Source organism: Octodon degus, unplaced genomic scaffold (genome assembly GCF_000260255.1).
Source record: "Octodon degus isolate 3935 unplaced genomic scaffold, OctDeg1.0 scaffold00070, whole genome shotgun sequence".
Classification (NCBI taxonomy): domain Eukaryota; kingdom Metazoa; phylum Chordata; class Mammalia; order Rodentia; family Octodontidae; genus Octodon; species Octodon degus.
Window position 1 is genome coordinate 5930097 of NW_004524646.1, and position 21433 is coordinate 5951529.

Consider the following 21433-nt stretch of genomic DNA (forward strand, 5'->3'; position numbering starts at 1 on the left):
TTTTTTTTTTTTTTTTTAAGTGGTACTGGGGATCAAACTCAGGACATTACACTTGCCAGGCAGGTGCTTATGCTGCTGAGCCATCTCCCCAGCTCACTTTTGAAGGGTATATAGGCTTTATATATAGTAAAGTCACAGCAGAGATATCATTAGGACTAGAAATTGGTCAGGCCTGCAGTTAGGCACCAAATGACTGCACCAGAAACATCCCTCATGGAGCCCGACATGGTACCGCTTGCTTGTGAGCCCAGCACTCTGGAGGCTGACAGAGAATTAAGTTTGGGCCTTGTGGTGGATTGCTAACTGGTGGTCAACTTGTAACACCCAGCCGAACTGAACCAGCATGGCGCTGGGTGTGGGAAGCCCACCTGAGAATTGTTGTGTAAGAGGCAGAACTAGAAAAAGCTGTTGAGAGGCCATTAGGGAAGCTGTTTGGAGAAGCTGTTCAACTGTTGGGAGCTGCTGGTTCTCGTGGCCTATTCTGCTGGGGGACCTTGTCATGCTGGCTTTCCTGATGAACTTGGCTGTTTTCATCGGAGGAGCTTGGGGTCTCACTGTTGCTGAGAATTGCTACAGTTCACTTTGGGGGAGCTCTGGTCCTCACCTTGAGCATCAATTCCTGCTTCAAGGGGAAGATGGGCACTGCTCAGCCTCCTGGAGAAGCTTGTCGTGTTGCCTTCCCTGATGGGAACTCGGATTTCCTCATCACTGGAGGAGCTCGGGACCTCACTGTCGCTGAAGGTGCCTGTGGTACCTTTGGGGGAGCTCTGGCTATTACCTTGAGCACTGCTTGCTGGCTCCAGCGCAGATCCCTCTGAACCTCCACACAACACAGGGAGAACAATGATCTCCTGACCTAAAAAGTACCTGGGATGAGTTTGTGTTCTCTAAAAAACTCAACAATAAATTTTAGGAACAAAGGGAGGTTATGAGCAGAACGTATGTATTGAGGGAAAGAAAGCTCCTGTCAGAGAGGGACAGGAGGGGGGCCCCGAGTGGGTGGTCCCTCAGGAAGCTGTCTCTTCCAGAGACTTTTATAGAGGCAAACCATGCAGTGAAGGGTCTAAGGTGGTGGAGAAGACATGGGCACTCGCTTAGGTGGGCATGAGGTGGGACAAAACTATGGTCAACCAATGAGATTACATGTACCATCGCTCAGGTAACATTAAATCCAGAACCAAATGGGGAAGCGAGTCATGTAGCAAGTGGGCATGAATGCAGGATGGGGTCTCTTCCTGTTGGGGGCTAGGCTAGCGATTCATTTGGGTTCTTTCAAGGTCATTGATACCTATTTAGAACCTCAATCCCTGGTGCCCATCCCTAGGGAAGTATGTAGCTGTATTTCCTCGTCTTGGTCCTGAGGTGTGGCCCATACGGGAGTGTCTGTCTCTTCCAAGTTGCAAAGTCACCTTGTCTTCCTTCTGTCTCCCTGAGGGCCTGGCCCTGCCTGCCTGCCTATAGTACCTCTATCTAATTTAGCTGCCTGTAAGGCCTCAGCCTGCTGGCACAGAGCCTTTATCCTGCGGGCACAGGCTTTCTGGCTTCCACCACTGGATCTGCATGAGACACTGCCATGGGCTCTAGGCCTCTAGCTAGACTTGTGGGAGGCACTGTTATAAGCTCTCGGTTTTTAGCTGGACTTATGCAGGACATTAGGATCCAGGCCCTCAGCTGGATACTTTGGTCTTTAGTGTATGATTCTTTGGGTGATTATACAATCTTATAAAAATGTGTCCTATATTGTTTTGCTCCCCTTGCAAAAATCCCAGGCTACAAGAAGCCTAGTATGTGGAACTTAGTGAGAACATGTCTCAAAATATAAACTGACAAATGGACTGGGGGTATAGCTCAGTGCAAAGGCACCTTGGGTCCAATCTCAGTACTGGAAAACAACTAAAGACACCCCACAAAGGACTATACCTTCACAAAGCCCAAGATCCACATATCTGTATTATTTATATATGAAGAAACCAACAGGACCCAGTGACAGAACAATTTAGAAATTCTGCTCAAAGATGAAAACCAAAATCAACACAGGGATTACACTGGACTTACAGCAAAACGAAGACAGGCATGATACTGGCAAGTTCCAAGGATAACTCTGTTACAATGTTTCTGCACTAGGGTGTTATTAAAATGGCCAGGTTGCCCAAACAGGTTTACTAAATGCCACAAGCAGGGGCCTGAGGAGCTGTAGGAGTCCCAGGAATCAGCTGGAGCAAAGGCAGAGGTGGAGGAAGACAACAGTGTGTGAACAAGAACCCGAGGAAGGCAGCACAGGCATGGAGCAGGAGGCAGGGCACCCCCCAGGAGCAGCTGCAACCTCTGCGATCATCGCTCAGCAACTTGGCTGCGGTTCCTGGCTCCGCTCACTGACGTCCACCTGGAAAGATCTTGTTTGATGGGGATGAAAAACCATTATTTAAAAAAGAAAAACGAACAGTCAATTTTATTCATGTATTATATAAAAAGATTTACACCAGTCTGGCCTTTAACATGTAAAAAGTAAATTTCCATTCACAGAATTAAATATAGGAAAATACAAAAAGCAGACTGAATTATCAAAAAAGAAAATTTTTATTTTTTATCACTAACAGTTAGTTTTCCTTATTATAACCCATAATCGGTGTCACCTAAAATACAGGAACATCTGTGTAGAGCCTCTTTCTCTATATATGTTAGGACCACTGAACTCAGATGATGCAGAGCTGGGCTTGTTAAATTACTGTTCGTTTTAGAAACACCTACCATTTGAAGGAAGTAAGAGGAAGATTTACACAGCAGAGAACTTATATAATAACTTAAAGGTTAAGAGCTCGTAGTGCTAAAATAATCCTGTGCACCCTTCTCAGTTGTTTGAGGAAAATGGCCTTTTTGCAGATCCCAGATCCAAAAAAAAAAAAAAAAAAAAAAAGAACCAATCACTGAAGCAACTGGCTCAGTTCATTTGCTGTATGGCTGGTCACGGTGCATTTCTGGCGAATAAGTCAACAGAACAATCATGACCCAGAGGTGAAGCAGAGCCTAAAAAAAGAAAAAGCAATTTATGGATTAGTGAGTAAGTCCACCTTTCCTGAAGGCCCCTGTGCATATGCACCAAGAGCAGCACCCATGGCTTCTCTGTCTTCATGTCCCCTCTGGGGCACACCGAGTGGGCAACACGGTGAGGACTCAGTTTTTATTTCCTAGGTGAATAATGAGGGGCAGGGGAGCCAACACCAGTGAGCTCAGTAATCAAGAGCTGCTAAACCCACAGTTTCCATGTTTTTTTCTTTTTGTGGTACTGGAGGTCAAACTCAGGACCTTGCGCTTGCCACGCAGGCACTCATGCCGCTGAGCTGAAGCCCTGAGCATCAGCAGGTGCACAATAAGTAACCAATGTGTGGGTAGGTAACCAATCAAGTGATTATATGGAACAGGGATGGTCAGAACTGACAGGCAGAGGGTAGCTGGAAAGGCTTTGCCAAACAGTAATGGTTGGTACTTTGAGAGTTTAGCCAGGTATTGGTTGAGAGGAATAGGAAAATACTCTTTTATTTACCTTTTTAGACAGGGTCTTGCTGTGTAACTCAGGCTGACCTTGGACTCACAGCCTCTACCTCAACCTCCCCAGTGCTGGGATTATAGGGGTGCACCAGCGTGTTCACTGAGAGAGTAATCTTGACAGGAGTAACGTGCCTGGGAGTTGATTCAGGGCACAGTACACAATCCACAGCAACCAGCTCCTCTAGGTCTCTCAGGGTAGTACAGGAAGCACGGGCGGCTCCCTCCTCAGGGCGCTGCCACCACAGCTGCAGTGCGCAGTACAGGCTGGCTGACAGACAGCTCCCACTCCTACAGTCAGCCCGCTGGGCAGACCCCACACCCTTTCTGATGCTGTTCCTTTTCTTGTTCTTTCTATTCTCTTCTTAAAAACATTCTATTTAGAGGAGTAATTCTCCCCTCTAGTGGATCAAGAAATTTTTCCTGAATAGGGTTTTATTTCTTCTGAAGAGAGCAGGGAGGGCCTCCAGGCCCAGGGTCACGTGAGGGAGCAGCCTGCCTGTCTCGAGCACTGCACTGCGCTAGACATCTGGAGGAAAACAGGCGGCCTGGGCATCCTTCCGAAAGTAAAGGCACACACATGACAGCACCAAGGGAACACGGCAGCAACTGCTTGGTACTGTTCTTAGCAGCACAGTAGCTTAAAGATGGAGCAGAGCCTTTGAAAACTTTTTATCTTATACATAACGAATTGTTAACTTGTAATTTAAAAAAAAACAAATTATAGTACCCTAGGGTGGTGGTGCATGCCTTTAACCCACATTCGGGAGGCTGAGGTAGGACTGCTGTGAGTTCGAGACCAGCCTGGGCTACAAAGTGAGCTCAAGGCGAGCCTGAATTGCATAGTGAGACCTTGTCTCAAAAAGACCAAAAAAACCCAATCCCCCAAATTAAAAAAAAATATGTATATATGAAACGGAATTCTATCCCCTTTCAAAATTGTTAAAATACCAATAAGGTCAGCAGATGAAAAAGAAAATGAGTTAAAAATTACACACAGCATTGCTTCTTCATGCAGCTTACTCACCATGTATATAATTACAAACACTCGTGCTGCAGGGTATCTCCGGAGGAAGATTCCCAGGCGAATGCTGCGCAAGCAGGCGGGAAGAAAGAGAGAAGAAAGTTACACTCACGACTGATCCTCCTGTGTTAATAGTTCATGGCACCTATAAGTTTTCATTCATCTAAGCTATTTATGCGGCCACCACAGAAGAGTGAGTCTTTACAGATCACAGAAATGTCAGAAAGAAATGTGACAGTTAACACTTCATCATTACTGTGTGTGGCTGTTGCACTTCAAGACAGAAGGTATTTCTTGAAACTCTACGGCCACAGTTACTAAAGGAGGAAAACCTGGTCCCTCTCTCTTTTTTAGAGAAATGACCAAAGAGGACACAAGCCACGTGCCTAGGAAAGAAGTGCGCTGGGCATGGACTTGCAAACGGCATTCAGGAAGCTTCTGCACACATCTGTGCGTCTAAGAGCACAGAGCCACGGAAAACCCAGCGGACACTCGAGGAAGTGGGCACGGGACCGCTGTGATGTCCCCCTTGGAGCTCCTGCCCCTTCAACGGTCTTCTCTTAGCAAGACGGAGGCACACACACGCAAGCGCACGCTTCCGCTTCCTCTACTGCCACTAGCACACATACTACATAGGTTCTACATAAACTGTATATCGAACAAGTGAAGATGTGAAATACGATGTTAATTTGGAGATCAATGACATCTCATCCTCGTCCCACGGCTTCCGGAACCCTAACATATCGTTCTTACCTTTAATACTATAGCTCTACTCAGACACAGGTAAGAAAAGACTATCACGCAGCAGTTCATTAAGATGTGTTTAGTATTAAGGGGAAAAAAGGTGTAACTGGCCACTTTGATGTGAACTTCATCAAGGCTATATGTACACTATTAAGACATTTTCTAAAAAAAAAAAAAAAAAAAAAGACATTTTCTATCACAAAAATTTTATGTAAATGTGTAACAAATTATAGATGTTATATGTATGAAATAATAGATTAGAATGAATACTGTTCATTTATAGTAGCATCACTTTAATAATAACATGATAAAGTACTATGATAAAACACAATGGATACTTTCACATAAGACAGAGACTTTCTCAATGAGATTTAATGAGTTCTCTACATTAATAGAAAATCTATTGCAGAAAGAAGAAAACTGGCAGGGTTAATTATCCTCAATGAAGTGTGGGCACTGTCAGACCTCTTTTTATTTTTTTGTGGCACCAGGGATCCAACTCAGGACCTTGCACTTGCCGGGCAGATGATTAGCCACTGAGCTACATCCCCAGCCCTGACAGAGCTCTTGAGCCAACTGCATGATGCTGAAATATCATTCAAGGAATAGATACCAGCTCTGCCACACGGGATGCCCGGGATACCCTGTGTGTGTAACAGCTGCTGGGCCACTTGCCCGGACTGGCACCACTTACCTAAATTGGTCAATGGAACTAGCAGCTTTGCGAACTTTTCCGTACACCCCTGCCAGATTAGTTTCTGAGTCACTAAAAAGAACAGGAACACTCCGTAGACGTGCACCTATTTAAATAAGAGGAGATTCAGGGTACACTGCCATTAGAGTTGGAAATTACCACACGTGGAAGAAATTCTCAATGCTAAATTCCTAACCATCACACTCACAGTAGATGAAATAATAAAGATAAATTCATTATAGAGAATTAAGTTCCCATATGCACAAAATTTGTTTTACAAAAAATAAGAAAATTATTTCAGCCAAAAGGAAAGTGTTTACAAATACCCAGCACTGTGGAGAGTCAGCATTAGTGGGCTCTGCTCCTGATGCAGCCATCCCCAGGCGGAGGACCCTGACTCCCCACAGCCCACCCAGCCTCACCTAGCGCCTCTGCACTTCCCTCTCAGGCATAAGGAGCAGCTAAAACTCAGCAGGCCCAATACTAGGATTCTGATGCCTCTCTCTCCCTGCCAACTTCCTCTCCTGCATGCTTCCTGTCCCAGGCATGACAAGTACCTCTCTCCCTCTGCTCTGGTCAAAATCCTTCACTCCCTTCCCTCAACCATCACAGCCAGTCTGCCAGCAAATTCTGTCAGCTCCGAATAAGTCCTCGAAACACTCCTGAGTCTCACTCTTCAGAACTGCTACCTCTCATTTGGCTTAGGGCATGGCTCCCCACCTCCAAGCCTCCACTCTTTTTTTTGGCGGGGCAGTGGGGGGTGAGGGGGAACCAGAGATTGAACTCAGACCCTTGTGCAGGGAAGCACTTATTCTACTGAGCCATCTCCCCAGCCCCTAATAATACTGGGAGATCAAACCTAAGCAAGGGTACTATACTACTGAGCTACAGCCCCAGTTTTTGGTTTTTTTTTTAATGTGTTTTTTATTATTTTCTTTTGGTGGAACTGGGGATTGAACTCAGGCCCTTGTGCTTGCCAGGCAAGCGCTTATTCTACTGAGCTGTCTCCCTGGCTCCCCAGCCTCCACTCAACCCTCGCAGTCTATTCTTTCCTTTTGTGGAGCCAGGGGTTGAGCCTGGGGCCTCCCGTGGGCTCGACAAGTGCTCTACCCAAAGCCACATCCTGAGAGGACGGCACCCAGAGCGTCCTGACACAGCACAAGCCTGCTCCACACCCTCTCGGGCCCCTCAGTGACTGCTGATCTGCAGAGCAAGGCTTTCCGCAGAGCGTGGGGGGTAGTAGCCACCGAGTAACTCCCTAGCCCCACGTATGTGAACTGGGTTACCTTCGCCGGAGTCAGCGGCAGCCATGTTGATGGAGGACCCGTTGCTGGCGCTCGCAGAGGCAGAGCGCATCTGCTGCTCAAGGCGCTCCAGCTGGAAGACCAGCGAGTTCTTCTCCGTGCTCAGGCTCTCCAGCATGGTCTGCTTCTGGATGAGGGTCTCGGTCAGCTGATGCAGCTGGCTTTCGAGCTCGGACTGACTGCTGTTACTCAGTGTTTTGTTGGTAAGCTGGAAGGCAAGGTGTTCATAGAATTATTAGGTAAAACGGAAGTCATACAATATGGAAGTCACCTTGCTTCGTTTTCACAGGAAAGAGGAAAGCTGTAGCACCAAATCCAAACTCTGGTGATTCTTTTAATGTCTATACATGTGATTTTCAAATTATTATAATTTCATGGGTCAAAAAACAGAACTTAAGTCTGGGCATGGTGGCGTACGCCTATAATCCCAGCATTAGGGAGGCAGAAATCAGGAGGATTATTATGAGTCTGGGCTATGTAGTGAGACCCTGCACACACACACAAAAGCACTTAAGAAATATAACACAGGTGAGGTGTGGTGATGTGAGTCTGTAAGGTGCACTCTGTGGAGGATTAAAAGTTGGAGCCCTCCCTGGGGGACCTAGCAAGACCCAGATTAAAAAAAAAAAAAAAAAAAGACTGACCATGTAGCTCAGTGCAAAGGCTCTCGGTTCAATCCCCAGTAATGCACACACACGCGTGCACACACACACACGAGTAATATAATACCAGGTGTGGTGTAACACACCTGTAATCCTGGCTACTCATTAGGCTGAAGCAGGAAGACGGGAAATTTGAGGCCTGCTTGGGCAATTCAGTGAGACCCTGTCTCAAAATTCTGGGGTCCGGGGAGATGGCTCAGTAGAATAAGCACTTGCCTGGCAAGCACAAGAGACTGAGTTCAATCCCTGGTTCCGCAAAAAAATCTGCAAAAGGGCAGGGGTGCTGGGGTTGGGTACGAAGCTTAGCACTTCATAGATTCCATCTCCAGTGTTCAGGGGAGGGAGGAAACCCAATGGAATGGGATGTCCTCTGATATCCACCTCACACATGGTAGAGAGTCTTCTTTTATGCAATCTGCCTGGCTTTGTATGCCTAAATGCATGCCGAGTATTGAGACACAAGCAAACTGCATTTTTTTTTTTTTACTGTGGAACCACAGTAAAGCATCTGAAAGCACGTGTTCCCAAATCACGGCAATGCCGCCCCCTGCACAGCTGGGACGCACACGCTTAGGTCTTCATTCCTGCCCTGCTATTTCCTACCTATCTGAACTTAAACAATATTTTCATCACCACAGACAACCACTACTCTGATTTCTACCACCAGAATTTGGTTTTGCCTATTACTGAATTCCTATAAATGTTTGTGTGAACACTTAAAATCAAAGTTTTCTGACAGTTTTCTTTATAAATTCTTAGTTATCTTTACGTTCTGAAGGGGTTCGGAACTTGTTTATCCACCTAACCCATTGATAGACATTTGGGTTCTTTCCCCCCTGCTGTTCATGCACCCCCCCCATCATAAAGGCCTGGGTACAGGTCTTCTAGTGGACATACACCCTCATAGATCCATTTCTTTTCTTTCTTTTTTTTGGTGGAACCAGGGATTGAACTCAGGCCCTTGTGCTTGCCAGGGAAGCGCTTATTCCACTGAGCCATCTCCCGGCCCCCATACACCCTCATGGGTATGGAATACATACCTAGTCAGGGGACAGACGCATGTGAACCTCCCCAGAAACTGGTTCTGAACAGTAGCTGTGCTGCTGCCTGAGTGACAGCACCACCATGGGAGGGGCCTGTGGTGCCCTGGGGCTTCACAGACCCCTGCAGGCGCAGCCAGCCACCTGCAGCCCTGCCCATGCTGCGGAGCGGCCATGCTGGTCAGCTTGAGCACCTGATCCTGTGCATATCTGACTCTTCCCTTGACTTCTTCAATGAGAGCTCTACCCAAGTCTCTTGTCCATCAAAAAACTGATGGTGCATCTTTTTATCAACAGGAATTATATTTCTGGTTGTAAGTCCCTTGTCTGGTATGTGTCATAAATCTCTTTCTCAGTTTGTGGCTTTCTTTCATTCTTACACAGATAACTTCTGATGTGCAGAAAATTCTAATATCCTATGAAGGAAGGAAGAACGCCTCTAAGCTGAAGGAAGATTCCCAGATTCTTTCTCCTAGGTTTCACAGCTTAGCTGTGGTTTTATCACGAACTAATTGTTAGCTTTACAAATCTAATAGGGACAACAATTCTAGTTTATTATGCCTCATGTTTTTCTACTCTTTTTTTTTCTTTTTGCTCCAAATGCCTTCAGGACAGGTTTGGCTGGCTTGAGTTCTGGGGATCGAACTACAGCAACCTGAGCCTGATTGCTTTGTTGAAGCAGCCACTTAAAGAGCTGAGCTAAGCAGGCCCCCAAAGGCAGACCTGGGACTTGAACCTACGAACTCGCGCTGTAGAGCCTAATGTGTAAACTGCTATGCTATCTCTCCAGCTTGCTTTTCTACACTTATACAGCAGTTTAAAGAATGAAAAAACATCCAAACTGTCAAGTAGCTTTTTTTAAACCAACATGTTGTTCTCCTGGGAGGACCCAAAGTATAATCAAGCAGAAGTAGCAGTTTTTATTTACTCAGAATAAATGTTGGGGGCCTGCCCCTTAGCTCAGTTCTTTAAGTGGCTGCTTCAACAAAGCAGTCAGGCTCAGGTTGCTGTGGTTCCATCCCCACAACACAAGCCAGCCAGTCATGCCTTGAAGGCATTCAGCGCAAAAAAAAAAAAAAAAAAAAAAAAAAAAAAAAAAACAAAAAAAAACCACTTCTTCCAGAATAAATGTTAACTCACTCTGGGAGGTCTGCAACATCTAAAGATTTTAATTTCTTTTTAAGTTGTATAAATTAAGTTCCTTCTAGCAGACAAAAGTGTTTTTGTTTTCTGTTTTAAGTAAATGAACAATCTTTAAAAGTAATTCTTCTATGATTAAGTCTTGATTCACAAAAATAGTCCAAAGCTGAGGCTGTAGCTCAGGCTTTCAATTTGATCCAAGCAACAAAAACAAAACAAAACAGGCAGGTGCTTAGACCACTGAGCTTTCTCCCCAGCCAAACAAAACAAAACAAAATCTCAAATAAATATTTAAATATTTTAGACTCCATAAGCACTCAATAAATATATAGTAAATAAAGAATCGCTTATCTAAGGATTAAACTAGCTAATAGTTTGGTTACTGCCATTTCTTTGATGTTCTGTTAGAAAGTCACACTACTCTAGGAGTCCGATCTGTGCAGTAAGACCCTGTAGACACTGCACTAGATAATAAAAAGAAAGAAAGTCATGCTACTGTGTTAGCATTTCACAAATGCAGGCAAGGGAAGAAGGAATACTCACATTAGCTAGCTGTCCCCAAGACTTACAAAAATAAAGGCAAAATTAAATGTCTTAAATCAGAGTTGACTAAAGCGCCTGCTCAGGCAGAGGGCAGGGACTGGGGTTCAATCTCTGGCTCCACAAGCCATGCTGGGCCCGCCCCTAGGGTGTGCTGAGTCAGAGATTGAGGCTGGGTGTGGCGGCACATGCCTGTAACCTCAGAGCTTGGGAAGCTGAAAACAGGAGGATCACCATGAGTCCGATCTATGTAGTGAGACCGTGTAGACCCTGTACTAAATATATTAAATGAATAAATTATGGTCTTCTATTCAAGTTCTTCAGGTCTGAGAACTTAAAACAAAAATTATTTGGCTCATCATGGTTCCAATTAGATCATTAACTAAAACTAAAGAATTTGTAAATTTTTATGTATATTATTTCAATAATCACTATCCATTAAGTCAATCTAAATATAAAGTAGGAAAGGACAATGTACAATTATAGAGTGAGTGAATGAAAAACAGTGTGCAGCAAATGTGAAAACAAATGGCTTATAAAGAAAATTCTAGGGGCCGGGAGATGGCTCAGTGCAATAAGCGCTTCCTCGGCAAGTGCAAGGGCCTGAGTTCAATCCCCGGTTCCACCAAAAAAAAAAAAAAAAAAAAAAGAAAGAAAATTCTATACCAACTTGAAAATAACTTACAATTCCATAAAAACAAGATCTTACTGCATCCTTTTAAAAATATGTAGCTTTACAATGACATCTGAAGTTGTAAATGCAGATTCTTACCTGATTCCTGAGTTTCTGAATTTCTTCCTCTCGATCCTTAATTCTACTTTGCAATGTGTTCTTTGTTCGATACAAATCATCTTCTACATAGTGAAATTCCTACAGAGTAGAGCAAGCACAAGCTGGTCAGTGCTCTCCCCCACCTCAGTCCCTGGAAGGGGGCCCGCCCTACAGTAGACACTCCACCAGTGTGTGCTACCAACACACAGAATGAATAAATGAAGAGATGTGGATGGAGTCAACACTTCTGGCGGATGCTGTGAACACAGGCCCAGAAATACGTCAGCAGATGCTAGGCATGGTGGCACAAGCCTACGATCCCAGCACTTGGGAGGCCGAGGCAGGAAGATCACCATGAACTTGAGGCAAGCATAGATTATGCAGTGAAACCTGTTTCCAAAAAAAAATCCTTTTGGCAGAGGACTAGAAAAGACAGGAACTATTATCTGGCAGGTGTAAAGAATAAGTCATTCCTTTATAAATCTCAATTATGTAGTAACAAAAATGACAAGCTAAAGACTACATTCACTATGTATGAGATGAAGATTGATGCTGTTAGCAATACAATTTTAAAAAAAGACTGCTAAAGACAATTTTATGTCATGTATCTGCTAAAACTATAAGTCCAAGTAAATAAACAAACTAGAAGTGTTACAATTTGTGTCTAGATATCCCCTAAAGCCTCATGCAATCAGGGGGTTCAATCATGAAAATTGACAAAAACTTTTTTTTTTTTTTTTGTGGAACCAGGGATTAAACTCAGGCCCTTCTACTGAGCTATCTCCCCGGCCCTTGACAAAAACTCTTACAAAATGTAACTGACAAAATATATTATAAGTCTTAAAGTTTTGTAGCTTTCAGCATGGTAGTATATGCCTGTAATCCCAGAGCTCAGGATGGGAGGCTGAGGCAGAAAGACATCTAATAAGTTCAGGGCCAGCCTGGAGTGTGTAGTGAATTTAAGGCCAGCCTGACTATACAGTGAGACCCTGTCTCAATAAACCACACGCACACACCCCATCGTGACCCTCCTGTCTCAGATGCCCCAGTGCTGGGATTACAGGCTTGCACCACCTCACCCGGTTTTAGTGGCTGGCATGGCACAAACCCGGGTCCTTGTGCTTGCCAGGCAGGCACTTAAGCTGCTGAACAATCTCCCCAGCCAGTTCATCCTTATTGTAACAATTATAGAGCCATTAAAATTATGCTTTTGAAAAATATAAGAACATTTAATGATTATTCAAAAATAAAACTGAAGATCCATCTTGTTTTTTGGAATTTACATGAATAAAAAGATATACTGCCCATATATATCTTTGTAAAGCTCAAGTCCTGAGTTTGATCTCTGGTATCACCCCAAACCCCCCCCCCCAAAAGAAGAAAAAGATATAACTTTGATATCACACTAAGTAGCAGGAGGTTTAGGAAAAAAATCATCCCATGGAAAAAAATGTTACGAACATGCACAATCAGCCTGGTAACGAATTTAGCCTCTCAAGTGCTTTGGAGGACGGGGCTGGCTGGTCTGCTGGAGACAGGGTCTCATGCGCTGCTCAGGCTGGCCTTGGAAAACCTGCCGTGATCCTCTTGCCTCAGCCCCTCTGTGTGCTGGGATTACAGGCGCTCACCACCATGCCCTGGTTCAATTTTGTTTGCTTATATCAGTACACAATATATTAAAAAATCAGCTTTATGGAGATACAATTTACACAAAATAAAATTCAGCAATATTAAGCATGAATTATTTACATTCTGACAGTTGTGTATCCATCATCACAGATAGGATACAGAACATTTCTACTGCTGCAGGAAGTTCTCTGATGTAATCCCTATGATTATAGTTTGCATTTTCTAGAAAGTTCTACAAATGGAAATCTATAGTGGATAAGTTCATTTAACACATTTCTGAGTCCTCTGTGTATACTTTGTATCAAGAGTTCAATCCTTTTAACAGGTGAGTAGTATTTCACTGCGCAGTTATTCCATCACTGATGGACATAAGTTTTTTCTACTTTTAAGTTTTTCTAAATAAGGCTACTATGATTATTCAAGCACAAGTTTTTATGCGACATGATTTCATTAGCAGAACTGTTGGATTATATATGGGAAATGTGTATATAACTCAAAAGAACCTGTGAAGTTCTTTTCTGTATTGTTTTAAAAACAGCTATACAATTCTGCATTCCCACTATCAGTAAGACAGAGTTCCAGCTTCTCCCTCGCCTGGCTCACACTTGGTCCTGTCAGTCTTCCCGGGAGTCAGTGTGCACTAGTAGCAAGCAGCTTTTCGTGTGATTCCAGGCAATATCTGTTTTGCTCAGCACTGAAAAGAGAGAGGGGCATCAAAGAAGCACCTCCAGCTTCTCCTGCAACTGCACGGATGCACTGTTTGTGCACCGGATACTCGGTCAGAACCTGAGAGCAGAGCACAGGCCAATCCACATGCACATCCAACTCACTGACACACAGTGTGGAGCAGGGCGAGAGCGTAACGAGAGCCACCAGGAGCTGTCAAAAGCTTGATGCTTCTCTGTGCAAAGAGCACAGAGGTAAAGGAGCTGCAGGGTGACATGGAATCAAACTGAGAGAGCCGAGACCTTCCCCCAAGCTGCTCAGTCTGCAGAGTGAGTGGAGGCCATGAGGAGGCACCCAGCGAAGTGACCAGGGCAGGAGAACCTCCACTCAAGGAGGCCTGCCTGATCTCGTTCAAGCTCCAGCTGCCACACAATTCAAGCTGAAACTACTTAAGCTAATAAGGAGGACATTTAAACCTAAGATTAAAATACGTTACACATCTAGAACACTGATTACTATAGCCACATTCAGCTCATTTCCTACTTGACTCCCTCATTTTAAAAAGGGCACTGAAGAGAGGGTGCAGTACAACTGTCTTCCACAGTGAAATGAAAATTAGCTCACTAAGAACAAGCCCAACAAATTGTTGACTTTAAATAAATAACAGCTCCTTTAAATAACAGTTAGTCTTAATTATATAATTAAGTTACCCAAACAGCCTGTGATAGACCGTGCCAGTTGCTGGTTGGTGAGTTTTATAAATCTAATAAAAATTCTTAAATGCACATGAAAAAATAAAAAAGTTTAATGTCTTTAAATACATCAAACTGGAAATGTTTTATGGGTAACAGAATTATAATAGTTTCTTCTTTTGTAAAATGCAAGTAGTACTAACGCCTGACATAATGCACCAACTTCGTAGATCCAGATATTATTAATATTATAGAAGCATTCTGAAAATGTGGCCAGAAACCTGTTTAATATTAACTATGCTAATTCAGGAACTATTATATAAATACATTAATGTAAAATTACTTAGCTTAGGGAGAAATAACAGCTAATTGAAGAAAATAGAATTTCAATGAGAGTTTTCTTTTTTGTGTGGTACTGGGGATCAAATGTGATTTTTAAGAGTGGTCTGCATGCGCATTCTTTCCCAAACAGGAGGGTAGTTAATATGGCACTAACACTGTATTTCTATTAAGTATTTACTGTAGGTGGTAGAAGGCACAAATAAACTGAAAATCAACTGACCAACATATGTTTCTAGCTCTCTATCGGGACATACAAAATAGACCTAAGGTAGCAGAATTACATTCTCTGTGACAAAGCATTTTGAGTTCTATTCAATTCTCTAACTAAGTTTACAATGTTAGGCAAGTCACATCTCCATTTTGTGCTTAAACAAATAAAAACTAAAGAAGGTGAGTGATAAGGTGGGCAGGACCTGCAGAGGCCCACCTGCTGCTCTGAGCCCAGGCGCTTGCTGTCCTGGCAGGTGCCCCCAAGTGACCACTAGAGGGCAGCCTCTTTCTCCTAATCATCCATTTCAATTTTTTTTTGAGTCTATCTATTTATTTATTTATTTATTTATTTTAATGAGAAAGAAACAGCAATGAGACAGTTTCAAAACAGGTTACTAGGACAGTCACGATAATTAATACATTGCATATTGTTGTCTTTGTAGTAGTTATTCAGAGTACAAGATGCAGACATGATATCTTGTCTAAATACTACTAGTACATATCTTTCTTCTCACTGAACTAAGAGAAGGTAGCTGTATATCCTATTTTGTATATACAGATATATGTATATACATATATATATATTACATACATATAAAAGTATGTATATTTATATATATTTTTTACTACAAAATGGTCATTTATATCCTCCTTTTTTGTTTTGTCAGAGATAGGTGTTCCACTGCTATTCAAATATTGTAAGTGCCTGAATTCAGCAAAATAACCCAATATAGTCCAGTAGTCCATAACTATTAGTGGATAGTGGGTTATCCGCAGAACTGGCAATGTCAGAAGTTGTTGATTTGGGGCTGGGGAGATAGCTCAGTAGAATAAGTGCTTGCCTGGCAAGTGCAAGGGCCTGAGTTCAATCCCTGGTTACGCAAAAAAAAGTTGTTGTTGACTTGCGCCTTTTACAGCTTATTTTTTGGCCTTAATCATGAAAACATGCTCACATTTGTCAAATGCTTTTCCTGCAGCTATTAAGATGATCACAGGATTTGTCTTTCTTTGTTAGTCTGATGAATTATGCTGATTGGTCTTCCCGTGTTGCGCCATCCCTGGATCCCTGAGCTGGGTCCCCCTGGATTATAGCAAGTGGTCTTTTTTTAAACTATTATTAATTTTATTGAGAAACAAATAGCAATGAGACAGTTTCAAAACCCATTAGTAGGAGTTTCAATAATTAATACATTGCATATTATTGTCTTCGTAGTAGTTATGCATACCTGCTTCAGCCGGTCCAATTCCGTCTCTAGCTCTTGCTTAGATGCTTTCTGCCTGGCTATCTGGTCCTGCAGATCTTGTAACTGTTCTCTTGATGATTCTGCATCACTAACCTGCTGGGCCTCCATATCCTAAAAAGAAGGACCTTACATATGAAAGCAGTAAGCAACTGTTCCACTCAGCATTTACTGATGGATGACAAGTCCAGCATGAGGAAGGAACTGCGTGAGCTAAGGCTGACCCAGAATCTACTGAGTAACCACCACGTGCTGTGCTGTGCACTGAGCTCCGCAGGCGTGGGCAGGACAAAGGCGAGAGACACGGGCTCAGTGCATAAGAAGCTTGGAACCCGGCCCTTCCTCCTGCAGCGTGCTCTGCAGTCAGCGGAATGGAACTGAGCACGGAAGCCATCGGGTTCCTGAGTATGAGCAGACAGTGGTTCCCTGGGAGATTCGTATCTTCACTCAAAAACTAGCGATTACAGAAAAAAAACAGAAATACAACACCAAAAAGGGCTGCGCCGCATTAGTTACCTGTTACTGTAGGTACAATGTGTGACAGCAGTAATCAATAAACGAAAAGAATAAAACTTCTTGTTAATCATCTGGAGTTAGCCTATTATTTTTTTCTTTTAGTGTTGGGACTATTCACACCTTCCCGTATTTCTAACCACTTCTTCAAACTCAACCACTTCCCGTTAGGCCCACTGGTGCAAAGACCACAGCTCTAAGTTTCCGCATGTCTCGCACGAGGCAAGCACTAAGTCCACTAGTACAGTACACTGCAGAGAGGATCAGCATCTTAAGTTTGCATTTTATTCTTCTGTACATTCTCTTTCACATTCAGCTCTCATCTCCACAAACTCTTGAATTTCAAATGTTGTTTGAAATAAATAAGATTAACAATACTTCCTGATAATCATAGTACAATCCCCTAAACTCATACAATTTTGTGGATTTAGGGAAAAAAGCAGTAATTATTATTTTCCCCCATTTTTCAGCTTTAGGGATTAGCAGAAGGCAGATTAATCTTTATCATTAATTTGACTAAGGCAAATTCGTGGGAGGCAGGTAGAATTCACAATGATTAAGCACACATGTTCTAGCCAGGCATGGTGGCAGACGCCTGTAATCCCAGCACTCAGGAAGCTGAAGCAGAAAGATGAGGCCAGCCTGAACTACGTAGTGAGAGTTACCCTCTTAGTGTGGTGGCAAGTCACTTTTTCCTTCTCTGTGCCTAAATTTCTTCAAATATAAGGTGAGAATAACATCATTTCCTTCACAGTGTTATGGTACAGAATACAGGTAAGGATGTAAGTCAAGCGCCTGGAGAAATTCTGACACACACTAAGTAAGTGACAGCTATTATAATTACTACTCTTCCATTTTGCTAAGCTAGTATCTTTTATTCTAGATTTCACACAAAAAAAAAATGGTTCAATGTTATTCATGAGGCTAGGATATTTTTAAAAGCAATAAATTTTCATAATCTCATTCAAAAGCCATAGAAGAGGTATGGATAAATTTAGTATTTTATCCAATTTTTAAGACCATAAGACTGAATTCTTTAGAATTCTAAATTATTTACAGTTAAAAAAAAATCCTACCTTAAATATAAAGTGCAGAAAGTCAGCAGCTACCTGAGGATCTACTACAGGTGAGGACGATGGCAGACCTTTGTACTCTCACTTATTTTCAAGACAACCTTTGTGCAGCTGCATTTTACAAATGCAGAAAATAAAGCTCTGAGAGATGAAGTGTCTAATGCAAGCTAACATTATTATGATTTATGTTATGATTTATATCTAAGTGTCCGTAAGATCCTCGTGAGCTTCTGAAGGTCAGGCTTTCTGAGGCAGGATCTGGCTGGAAAAGGTGGCTCACCACAGGGGTCTGTCTGCCTTCCAGGCTCCTCCCTTTTCTCTCCGCTCTCTGCTACCATGCAGTGAACGAAGTCCGGTCACACCCACCTCCCAGGCCATCCTGCCTTGGCACCAGGGAGATGTATGCTGAAACTTCTATAAACTGAGCCAAAATAAATCTTTCCTCATTTAAGTCGTGCCTCTTGTCCCAGCAATGACAAAGTAACTAAGATAATTATTAAGCATCAAATATGGGCTCTATCTGATATTCAAATCTCTGCTTTAGACAAGATATTCTGTTCTCTGTTGTACTCTTACAAATCAACAACCTGCTTGGTGAATGCGTTGGTGAACATACCTCGCATGAGCTTATTCCATTTTTAAGGTTTATTCGTTCTCCTTCCCAAACTCAGAAACTTACTATTTTTGTAAATGGACCTGTCTCAGTGAAATAAACAGCCCAGTTTCAATTTTAGAAATAATAATTACATATAAACTCACCTAAAACTGTTAAGATCACTGCTGAGCCCATTCTAGTAACAGAAAGCCTAAATCTAATGTGTCTTTAACCACCAGAATGTAAGCTCCATAAATTTAAAGACTTGGTCTGGTTTCCTTCTGTGACTTGAAGCCAAAGTAGAGGGCAGCACTTGCTAAGTACCCATATCTCTATCTGTAACTCCCTTAGAGTTAGAGTCACAGGAAAAGCCTGCTGCTCTAGACTCACTTCCACACAATAACCAACATTCCAGGAGAAATTTCACACATTTCAGTAATACCCTTCCCCTCTCAAATACAGAACACGTGCATTCTCAGAGGTGCACAGAAAGCTGCACCACAGTGAATCTCACCTGTAGCTCAGACCTGAGCTGATGTATCTGGCCCAGCAGCTTCTGTATTTCTTCCCTTTGCATGTCCTTCTCATGACGAAGTTCTTCTAGCTCCATGCTGTTAGCAGTGCTGCCATCCAAGCCTTCAAAACCAGAGCCTTCCTTTAAGCTGTTAATCAGTTTTTCTTTAGACTATTATAAAAAAGAAACATGTTTAAGCAAAGTAGACATTACCTTGAATATTAAGTGTTTTTGTGTTTTGATGGTGCTGGGTCTCAAACTCAAAAGTCACACAACCTTACTGTTGGAAGCCATGGAAGCTAGAAAATTGGTCAGATGTTCTAGGCGGGATGAGGCCTCAGTGCCTAAAGCAGACAACCTACTTTAGTCTTGAGATAAGCATCCGGACTGGTTAATGTCTGTCACTTGGCAGCCTTGTGTCACGTGTTACTAACTTTGCAAAGGTATAAATAAATGTCCGTACTGTTGCTCAGGGGGTCATCTCGCCAATCAGGCAGATGAGTCACCACCTAACCCAGCTGTTGTCTTCTTGTCTATCTTTCTCATTCCTGCTGTTTCTCCCTGGTAGACGGATCACACTGAGACCCATGGATCCCTACGTTCGGCACTCGATCTGAACAATAGGTAGGAGATAAGCGAGCGCAAGGGGAACACTTCCAGAGAGTGTGCATTAGGAAGTGGATTGCTTAGAGCAAGTATTCAGCACAGGCGTGTGCTGGTACTGGCACATTAGGCAAATAACTTGGGGACAGAGGCTCCCTAGGGCCAGAAATGGGTTCACTGGGGCCGGAGAGATAAAGGAGCATAAAGAGAGCAACAGGCTTGAGAGAAGCCACAAAGGAAACAGACTGAGTTAAAAATGGGACAGAGTTTCAAGAAGCGTAGATGTTTATAGACGTATATATAAGTGTTTGCTATTTTCTTGTTTCGTGTATTTGTGTTACTTTCTCAGACAACCACAAAGGACTTACGAATGGAGTATTGTTTTAAAATCAAGTCCCAAATGGGACAAGAGGGTAGAGCAAAAGTATAGCAGATAGTTTAAATGCTCTAACTTCGCTCAATTAGATAAAAAAAAAAAAAGTACAAGCTCTTTAAAACTGCAAGCAGTTGGTTCCAAGCAGGGATGGAGTGGGGCACAAACTGGGCTCAGGAGACCCTCCACACTCTGGTCTTAGGCAGACCCAGCTGAGATTCCCCAGCTTCCTGTGTATCTGTTTGCCCAGCCTAGCCACAGAGGTTGGTAAATACCACCAGCTTAGTTCTGTGCACCTGGAGCTAAGTAGGAGGGTCATGACTATGGTATGCTGTGATCTTGGCGTTGGCTATGTATGTTGCTGGCATCACAAATTTATTAGGCTCAAGATAGTGCCAGTCTCCACAAAAACGGAACATCCAATGGTCAGAGCCAGAGCGACAGCAGGCACACACAGTGGCTGTGCACAGAGGCTGTGACAACTCACAACGCAAAGAAATATTGCTGAGTCACAGATCGGAACTTCTGCTTCAAGAGAAGTACAGCCATTTTTTAAAATTTCCCTGGAATTGGCACCCAAAGCAGCTACAGACATGTAGGGGAGCTTAGGGAGGAGGGTTTTCAACATAAGAACCCTGTTTCTGAAGTTCAAGTCCCTAATAATCCAGGACAAGTTGTACATCTTCATGAATTTGTACCTTTTAAACCTTAAAAGAATTAAAACAAGCTGTTGCTACTTATGGCCCTACTGTTCCCTTCACCTTGAGTTTAGTAGAAATGCTAGGCCTATAGACTATGGCCCCAAATGATTAGAAAGGAATAGCTAAAGCATGTTTGAATCCAGGAGATCATTTATTGTGGAAAGGAAATTTCTTTGAATACTGCATGGAACAGGCAGCTGGAAATGCAGTTAGCATCTAGCCATTATGAAAGATATGCTGGGCTGGTGAGATAGCTCAGTCGTCTAAAGTGCGTGCTTAGGCAAGCATGCAGGGACCTCGGTTAGATCCCCAGCACCACATGCCATGCCAGCCCTGCCCACAGGGTGGGCTGAGCTGACTATAAAAAAGAAAAAAATAAATAAAGGAAACATTAAAAAAAAAAGATATCTGAAAAAAAAAGATATGCTAATTGTGGAGGGTGCTTTTGCTAACATAATCAACTGACCTTTGCATTGCAAATACATGAGCAAACTAAGATAGCTGCCATTAGGGCCTGGAGGGAACTTCCTTGTAAGAGTGAAGCATCCCTTCACTTGGCTTCCATTAGGCAAAGCCCTGATGAACCTTTCCAAGATTTGGGTGCAAGTTTATTGCAAGCTAGTGAGAGGATTATAAGTGACAAAGAAGCTAGCAAATTAATAGTTCAACAACTGGCTTTCGAAAATGCAAATAGGGACCCTCTCCCAGCCCCTTGGGCCGCCCCCCACCACTCCACAGTGCCTCCCCCACCCCGCCCGCCGAGTAGGATTTTCTACCGAGTTCCGGGAGCCCCCAGACCTAGTCCTAGCCCAGGTCCG

General features: G+C 43.1%; 1 protein-coding gene across 1 annotated transcript in view; it reads right to left on the reverse strand.

Annotated features, from left to right (window-relative positions):
* Positions 1 to 2443: 2443 nt before the first annotated feature.
* Positions 2444 to 21433, reverse strand: part of Golga5 (golgin A5) — a 53734-nt gene continuing 34744 nt past the window's right edge. The window contains exons 7-13 of the mRNA XM_004635156.2: positions 18939 to 19109; positions 16229 to 16357; positions 11464 to 11562; positions 7292 to 7517; positions 6006 to 6111; positions 4571 to 4634; positions 2444 to 3024 (exon numbers count right to left, since the gene is read on the reverse strand). Coding sequence (XP_004635213.1) covers positions 2944 to 3024; positions 4571 to 4634; positions 6006 to 6111; positions 7292 to 7517; positions 11464 to 11562; positions 16229 to 16357; positions 18939 to 19109 — 876 coding nt within the window. The 3' untranslated portion in view covers positions 2444 to 2943. The remainder of the gene's footprint in view (positions 3025 to 4570; positions 4635 to 6005; positions 6112 to 7291; positions 7518 to 11463; positions 11563 to 16228; positions 16358 to 18938; positions 19110 to 21433) is intronic.